General features: G+C 39.5%; 1 protein-coding gene across 1 annotated transcript; it reads right to left on the reverse strand.

Annotated features, from left to right (window-relative positions):
* Window positions 1–7,758: 7,758 nt before the first annotated feature.
* LOC101109826 (olfactory receptor 51H1-like) lies at window positions 7,759–8,715 on the reverse strand. Its single transcript, XM_004016253.4, has one exon. The coding sequence runs from the start codon at window positions 8,713–8,715 to the stop codon at window positions 7,759–7,761; it is 957 nt and encodes a 318-aa protein (XP_004016302.1).
* Window positions 8,716–9,660: the final 945 nt, after the last annotated feature.

A 9,660-nucleotide genomic window follows, 5' to 3' on the forward strand; every position in this document is an offset into this window, starting at 1 on the left:
GGTAGTGGAATCAAATGTAATATGGAGAATAAGTAGCATTTTGAGCAACTATAATGCAATCAAATTATGCACATCTGGGAAAATCAAAAGTGGGCAAGGCTTGTAGGTGAAATCTTTCTTGTTCTGTACAAGCTCCATTTTGGAATACATATTTTTTGATATCTGGTGTTACTTGAAAAATCTAATGTAATTAATATAATTATTCTTCTCTAAAACTGGAGGTGAGCATCAGTGAAGACATAAATCATCCCTGTTTATCCAGGTAACACTTTTGGGTGTTTATTCATATAATGTTAAGTAATATTGCTCTATAGTTATTAATTAAGTAATTAGATAAGTAAAGATTCAAAATGCTATATAGCACTGCTGAAAGGTCTGAGATATTTTTTCTTAATATGGGGAAAGAAAATTGTTCCATAATCAAACAGCATTTATTTTGTTGTTCCAATGTTTATTGGGTAAAGAGTGCCTATGTTAAAATTAAAACAAACACATGTGTAGTTACTCAATATGTGCCTTTTCATTTAAGGGTTATTACTTCCTTACAGTTCTAGTTTTCAGTCACATATTTAGTAGAATAACAGGTGCTCTGCCTTTACCCTTTAAACCCAGCAGGAGTGAACTCTGTTTTGCTGTGTACAAAGGACCCAGCGAAACTTTATCAAGTAAAAGTACTGCCGTGCTTTGTATAAGGACAAGTGAACACTTGCAGCACTGGGAAGTTTAAGAAAGCAGGGTAGCCATGTGTGGGGATGAGTATGTCAAAGGCAATGTGTCTTTGTGCTGAAGCTCATACCTGCTGTATGTATTTTGTTAATCATTACACAGTCAAGTTGCTAGAGGGATGACTTCTTAAACAGATGTACATTTAACACTAATGAAATGCCAGTCGTGATGCTGGACCCTGCATGTGGGTTCAATCACTCAGTTGTATCCAACTCTTTGTGACCCCATGAACTGTAGCCCACCAGGCTCCTCGGTCCATGGAATTTTCCAGGCAAGAATACTGGAGTGGATTGCCATTCCCTGCTCCAGGGGAATCTTCCTAATCCAGGGATCAAACTCAAGTCTCCTGAATCTCCTGCATTGGCAGGCAGATTCTTTACCACTGTTCCACCTGGGAAGCCTTCTGGCCCCTGAAGACACAGAGAAAAATGCACCAACTTTCTGCACAGTTTCTGGCATATTTCTCTGCAAGGAAATATGTATACAAGTCAAGCAGGTATTACATTACAACATCACATTTAATTTGCTATACCAGTAGTTTTAGTTTCCTTTATATATTCTCTCAGTGAATTCTCCCAACAATCTTTGAGAATAATGTTATCACCTTTTATACATGAGGAAATGAGGTTTAAAGAAGTTAAGTAACTTACTCAAAATCATACAGCTTCTAAGTGGAAGAACTCGATTCAAGTTTAGATCTGTTGATTCTAAAACCTGTAAATTGAGACTTGACACATGTCTCAGGGTTTTCTAGACTTACAAGAAAACTTGAGGGAGAGGGAAAGAACCAGTGATGCTAAGATGTGATGTGTGAGAGATGTTAGTAATCAATATTATAGAAACGTTATTTCAGGTCAGTTCAGTTCAGTGGCTCATTTGTGTCTGACTCTTTGCGACCCCATAGACTGTGGCACACCAGGCCCCCCTGTTCATCACCAACTCCCAGAGTTTACTCAAACTCATGTCCATCGAGTCAGTGATGCCATCCAGCCATCTCATCCTCTCTCGTCCCCTTCTGCTCCTGCCTTCAATCTTTCCCAGCATCATGGTCTTTTCCAATGAGTCAGTTCTTCTCATCAGGTGACCAAAGTATTGTGAGCTTCAGCTTCAGCATCAGTTCTACCAATGAATGACTGATTCCCTTTAGGAATGACTGATTTGATCTCCTGGCAGTCCAAGGGACTCTCAAGAGTCTTCTCCAACATCTCAGTTCAAAAGCATCAATTCTTTGGCACTCAGCTTTCTCTATAGTCCAACTCTCACATCCATATGACTACTGGAAAAACCATAGACTTGACTAGATGGACCTTTGTTGACAAAGTAATGTCTCTGCTTTTTAAATACGCTGTCTAGGTTGGTCAGAGCTTTTTCTTCGAAGGAGTAAGTGTCTTCTAATTTCATGGCTGCAGTCACCATCTGCAGTGATTTTGGAGCCCAAGAAAATAAAGAGAGGCTGAGTCAGACTAAATTTGCAAGACTGATTTGGAGTTTACATTTTCAATGTTACAAAATTGCTTGAGATTTTTTAGTTTGTGCAGAATGCAAACATCATCAAAGGCCTCACTATAGACAGATGCTATCTAAATGCAAAACATGAATCCCAAACAAAGCACATTATAGTCAATTGGCCTATAAGGAGAAAATAGTAGATCTTTTATTTTCAGTTAAATTTATCTCATCTTTAAAAAATGTTTATTTTTCTTAATGTGTTGTCATATACAAGTTAGTAAAGTGTACTTATATATAATATTTGACTGAATAAACATAAAATGTAAACCTATCAATGTACAGCAAAAACCACTGCAATATTGTAATGTAATTAGCCTCAATTAAAATAAATTAATTCATTTAAAAACATATTAAGAAGTGTCTCTTTTTTTCTTAAGCAATTACATAACCAAAATTTGAAATCCTTAAATTAGAGATAAAAGCCAACCACCATGGATTATGTTTACAGTGTTCAAATACTGTAATAACAGAGGCAATTAGGAGAAAGTGTCCATTTATCTTTGATTCTCTGATGGAGCCATGTAGTGGCAAGATCGAAAGTCTAATTTTTGTTACTGGCAATACACACACAAACTCCACATCCTCACTGTACACTCTCTTTTCTAGCTCCTGTAGCCTAACTTGGTTTCCATTGCTAGATGAAAGCTGTTCCCATGACTCAGACTTATTCTGAAATAGCAAGTCAAATGTTTCCCCTCAATCCTCCTTCAACTTGATGTATTTGAGTAGATTATAAATATTTACAGTCCCCTCCCTTTTAGTCTTCTTTCTGGTTTCATGGCATTCTATTGCATCTTCTACTTCCACCTTCTTTGTTTCCTAGCCTACCCCCCTTCACGTCTTCCTCTCACACATGATGTGAGTATTTCTCCAAGTTCTCGCCTTGCCATTCAGTAACCTCGGTACATTTCTTTCTTCATGATACCAGTCATGCTAGCAGCTTTAAAATAGAGCCCGCATGCGTCTTTCTTTCCCTCTCCTTCTCCTCCCCTTCTCTTAAGATCGAACTCATAATATTTAACTACCTTTGCACAATCTCTACATGGAGTTTTCTGTATACCTCTGTCTCACACAAGCCATATTTAACTCTTGCTTTTCCCCAATAATCACTTTCCATTTCTTTGAAGGTATAAATTCTCCATTCATGCAACATTCAAAAACATACAGGCACATATCTGGGAACTGTCCTTCTGTCTTTGATTTATTTGCCTCTGTCATCTATGTTAGCTTGCCAGGTGGCATAGTGGTGAAGAATCTACCTGTCAATGCAGGAGACACAAGAATGTGGGTCCAGTCTCTGGGTCAAGAAGATTCCCTGGAGGAGGAAATGCCAACCCACTCCAACACTCTTGCCTAGAAAAATCCATGGACAGAGGAGCCTTGTGGGCTACAGTCCATGGGGTTGCAGAGTCAGACATGATGGAGGGATTGTCCATGTCCATGGTAATCACTCTAGTTTAGTGCTCTTACAAATGTAAGATACATATTTGTATCTTGCCAAGATGAAACCAGAAATAGAGACAGAGTCAGAATACATTTTCAAGTTTGACTTGGAGTTTACATTTTCAATGTTACAAAATTAATTGAGAATTGTTAGTTTGTGCAGAATGCAATCACCCAAGGCCTCCATATAGACAGATGCTATCTAAATGGAAAATGTGAATCACCTCAGAATTTGGAGGTGATATGGAATGAGGGGGAACTTTTCTCAGGGGGAAGAAAACAACCAGCACAGGAGACAATATGTGGCTCAGATGGTAAAGCGTCTGCCTACAATGTGGGAGACCTGAGTTTGATCCCTGGGTGGGGAAGATCCTCTGGAGAAGGAAATGGCAACCCACTCCAGTACTCTTGCCTGGAAAATCCCATGGGAGGATGCTGGTAGGCTATAGTCCATGGGGAGGCGGACATGACTGAGCGACTTCACTTCACTTCACATCTTAAAAGAAGATATCTTAGAAAAACATATCTTGAGTATACGACCAAGTTTATTACCTGTGCCTGTTTTAGATACGCTTCTTAGCCAGGAGACTTGGTCCCATGCTATTACTGCATGAAACCTTTTTTCAGTCTTAAGAAAAGCTGACCCTGAGACCTTGAGAAACGAGAGCTGAGATAGAAGCCAGTATGAAAGTCTTCAGATAAAATTGGAGCTACTCTGTGCTGTTTTCCAACATTGCAAAGATCCTCCCTTCTTTTTAAATAAATCTGTGTTTCTCAAGCCTGTATGTGGTAAATTCACTTTGAGTTTTGTTTATTTCTCCAGTTTATCTGGAACAAATACAACGTTATTGTTCTGAGTTTGTACACAAAACTGTGTGTTTCAGTGTCACTGCAAAGTCAAACTGTCATGCTGATTTTCAAATGCTCTCTGTCTCTGTACTTGCCTCATCACACAGATACATACTAGACCGTTCCCAGACAAGCACCAGTACATGCTTCTGGTGTACTGGTGTTGTAGTAGGTCAACGATAGTGTTGATTTCAATAGTGTTGTAGTAGATCACCCCCTTATTCAGTTTTTCTCCTTGATCTATCTTTTGGAATGAAAATCTAATTATTGTGAGAGACCAGATTATACTTCCTCTTTTGTGTGGAGATTACACAGTTCTTTCCTCATGACACCAGGGAGAGGACATTAAGAATGTGAGGGAGAGGGTACAAATGAGACCCAGTAGGAATCAGCATGGATTTGAGAGCTAGATGTGGTTTCAAATTGTAGCTCTTCTATTTTATTGCTGTGTGAACTTGATCAAGCTATACAAACCCTCTACACTTTAGTATATTTCATTTTAATTAAAAAGAATAATACCAACTGGCATTTATTGAATGCTCATTATTTCTAGGCCCTGGGAATTTACATCCATTAACTCCTTTAATCTTTATAACTCTATAAAATAAGCACTAGTCTTGTCCTGATTTTGTGGACTAGAACAATTAGCATTGAATAAACTAGGTATCTTATCCGTATTACACAGATGGCAAGTGGCACAGTCAGGATTTAAACCCAAGCCCTCCCTCTCAATATATTCACTTGTAGAGTTGATCTGGGAGTAATGAGACCACACCTAAAATACCTGTTATTGTGGTTCTTATTTAGTAGATGGTATTGCACGTATTACTATTACTGCTGATGCTGCAGTTGCTGTGGCAATCATCATCTTCATCTTTAAAGGAGAAATGTGAAGGAGACACAAACTACATAGAGTGAAACTCAAAAACTCCTTCACCAATACACTTGTTTCTGGGGTCGGCTTTTAAGTATTTACAGCACCAAAGACGACAGTTATGGAGAGCATTTCCACCTGTCTCTGAAATGTAGAGTGTGATTTAGAAATTTGGTGCATCAATTAAATGTCAAGCGCTGCATTGAGTGAAAACAACCAAGAGCTGAAGGTCTTCAAAGAGATTTGCTTATCTCAAGGATATTGGTCACTGCACTGCTACTAGGACCTTTGCTCTCATATTCGAACAAGCAAATAGAGACCTATCATTTTAACAATGGTATTGGTGGTGGTTTAGTTACTAAGTTATCTGACTTGCAACCCCATGGACTGTAGCCCTCCAGGCTTCACTGTCTGTGGGATTTCCCAGGCAAGAATATTGGAGTGGGTTGCCATTCCCTTTTCCAGGGGCTCTTCCCAACCCAGGGATTGAACCCAGATTTCCTGCACTGCACGGAGATTCTTTACCAAGTCACCAGGGAAATCCCTTCTTAACAATAACCCCTAGCAATTCCTGTTCCAATCTCAGGACTGTGATAGTATTGGTGAACTCTTAGCAAGCCCTTCCAGAGGGGATAGGACTCAAGTCTCCCCACAAATCCCAGAAGGTTTAAATGATATTTCATACTCATTTTATTAAATGTCAGCAATGTGCCTTTGTTTTTTATAGAGTTAAGAAAAATTTTTGTTGTGAACCTATCTAAAATTAATTCAGAAAGACTGGTGAACCTGAAAGCAGTATTGAAACGGGAATAAGCTTTCTTGTACACAGTATTATTAAATTTGTCTTAGCTAAGCTGGTGTCTGTTCTGACAGACTTATAAAGTAGCTACTGATTTGAGTAATAGTTAACTACATACCATGAAAGACCCAAAGAATCTTTTGTGTTAGATTTTTTTTTCTTTTTCTTTATTTTTTCTTTTTCCTTTTTTTTTTTTTTTTACTTTACATTACTGTATTGGTTTTGCCATACATTAACATGAATCTACCATGGGTGTACATAACTTCCCACTCCTGAACCCCCCTCCCACCTCCCTCCCCATACCATCCCTCTGGGTTATTTTTAAAAGTCAAATAAAAACTTGAGCAAAAGTCATGTGGATCATGTCAAAGAATGTAAGTCACTCATTAGTATACATTGTATATGCTTGCTTTTGTTCTTCTTCTTCATATATTGAGTTGGCCGAAATGTTTATTTGGGTTTTTCCATAACATCTTAAGGATAAATCCAAATTAATGTTTTGACCAATCTGATACTTTGTCTTCAAATTAAATCTGTAGTAATTCTTTAACCTTCTACCCTGAGTGTCATCCCCACCCTGCCCAACCCATTTTATCTGTCTCCCACAATATAGATAGTTCAACATTCCCCAGAAAATCTGCCTGAGTGAGCCTTGGCCAACACATGAACTGCTTTGGAAACAGCGTACAACACTGTCCCCCATAGGGATGCTGTAGTTATCCAATATGACAGCATGTAAAAGGCTCTGGTACTGTCTTTTGCTTAGTGGACAGTCTGTAAGTACTTTTATTTTCTTATATTCAATATTCTTGAACACTTCCTATAATTGCACAACCCTTCATAGTTTACAAATACTTGTCCTTATATGATTAAATTTAATTTCATAGCCACCCTGCTTGTTAAGTGATAATATTTCCAGCTTCAAAATGAAGAAATTGCCATTAGAGGTAGGGAAGGGAACATCCAATGTCACACACGGAAGAGTTAAAACTCACCCTTCATCTGTTGATCTCAAGTCATACAATGTGGTTGGCCCCTGCTCAATTATACACATTTATATTCTTAATCCTAAAATTTAACCATCTTTCTAATCCATGTTTTATTTAGCAATGTATTATCCCCAGGTGTTGTCTTATTATTTAATGTGTATAGTTCATTTCTCCCCTATTAAGCTAATAGAGGCCATTCCTAACTCTTGAGCTAGAATGTTAAATCAACTCAATGATCTTTAATTTAAAAGACATTAGGCTTGTGGCTTATTTCTGCTCAAAAGAGTTATTACAGAATGGAATTAGCAATATTCCCCTTTCATTTTTTATGGGCCAACTCTAATGCAAGGCCACAGGAAAGTACATGGAACAGTTCTTATAAATGCCACTCTTTATATACTGCACAAAGGACAATTTGGTACAGGAAGAGGAAAGTATGTTCTGAGAGCAGGGAAATATCTCTGCCCAATTCAAATCACACCGAAAATGTGAAAAAATAACAACTATTTTTTCATAGTCATAACTGAGCCTTTACAGAAGAGATTTTTCCTCTCTTAATCTGGCAGACCCTAACCCTCCGCAGTGACCTTGGCTGGAACAAATATCTGGATGAGCTTCCTCCGTATCTCTTTGGTCTTCATAGTATAGACGATGGGGTTTAGCACAGGGGGAATAAGAAGATAGGCATCAGCCATGAGGGCATGGGTCAGTGGGGAAAGGTGCTTTCCAAAACGATGAATGACAGACACCCCAATAAGCGGCACGTAGAAGATGAGAACAGCACAGACGTGGGAAACACAGGTGTTGAGTGCCTTCAGCCGGCCCTCCCCTGAGGCAATGGCCATCACTGTTCGAAATATGAATGCATAGGAGAGGAGGATGGAGAGGGAGTCAGAGCCCTTGGTGAAGATAACCGCAATGAGGCCGTAGAGACTGTTGACCCGGATGCTGGCACAGGCAAGGCTCATCACATCCTGGTGGAGGCAGAAGGAGTGGGAGAGGATATTGGAGCGGTAGAAGGGGAGCCGCTTGATGAGGAAAGGCACCGGGAAGACCACACAGATGGCTCTTGTCAAGATGACTGCCCCTGTTCTGCAGACCACGCCATTGGTGAGGATGGTGCCGTACCTGAGGGGTTTCCAGATTGCCACAACCCGATCAAAGGCCATGGCCACCAGCACGCCAGACTCAATGGCTGAGAAGGTATGGATGAAGTACATCTGAACAAGGCAGGCATCAAAGGCGATGGACTTGCAGTTAAACCAAAATATGCCTAGCATGGAGGGCATAGTACAAAGGGCAAGTCCCGTGTCTGCCAGTGCCAGCATACACAGAAAGTAATACATGGGGATGTGCAGGGACGGTTCGGACTTGATGGTAGAGATGATGACACCATTGCCAAAGAGGGCAATGACATATATAGCACCCAGTGGGAATGCCATCCAGTAATACTTTAGTTCAAGCCCTGGAATTCCAGTTAAGACAAAGTAGAGGTGTTGGAAGCGAGAGTGGTTATTATCTGCCATGAAGTCAATGTAACACAGAAGGGAAATTTTGAGATCCTGATGTGTGTCTTCCTAAGAATACAGTGACAAGTATTAACAATTTATTAGAATCTGATCTTCCTCAGAGCAGAACCATTTTATTTTTACATGGGTGAGAGAGAGTTTAAGGGAGGGCTGAGTCCCTGAAATTACTCTTCCAAGATATATCCTGTGGAGGAAACTTCTACTGTCCCAATGAAAAAGTTTCACCAAGTCAAATAAGTCACATTCAGTTTAAAACACACTGCATTAGAGGAAATATTTTGCTTTCTGCAGTCCATTTCTCCCTCTTTCTCAGCCATATCTTACAAGCTGTTGAGTCAGAGGCTGAGGACACAATAACTAAGACAGAATCAGTATAAAACAAGAATTAGTTGACTGCTCACAAAGGATGTCATTTCTACCCATCACTCTCCTTATGCCCAGTAATGGAACTCTCATGAAGGCAATGAGTCTTGTATGTGAGGCAGGGATGGACATGCCCAGGGCACATGCCTGTGCTTGCATCTGAGCATGACCACCTTCATTTCCCCTGAGCCTGGATGTGGACTCCATCATTTTCAACCCAGCAACCTCAGACAGCAACTTCTGATCATAGAAAATGAAATGTATTTGTCATCTCTAATCTAATGAAATCTAGAAAGGGGAGTAAGTTATATTTAGGAAAGCAACAGCAGCAATTCTTTTTTCAGACTAACTCATTTTGTCCAAAAGGAAGTGAGGCTCCTCTGAAGCCTTTTTTAGAATCAGGATCATCTGGAAATTGTATTACTAAAGGCACAGTGATCATTCACATAATGCCATTTATACTCTCAGAGGGCCAGTATAGAGGTCCTAGTAGAGATCTAGAAGAAACATGCTGATATTTCCAGAATCAGTAACTATGTTTTTTTCCAAAATGCCTCCTGATGGGGTCATTCAACTTTA

Source organism: Ovis aries, chromosome 15 (genome assembly GCF_016772045.2).
Source record: "Ovis aries strain OAR_USU_Benz2616 breed Rambouillet chromosome 15, ARS-UI_Ramb_v3.0, whole genome shotgun sequence".
Taxonomy (NCBI): Eukaryota; Metazoa; Chordata; class Mammalia; order Artiodactyla; family Bovidae; genus Ovis; species Ovis aries.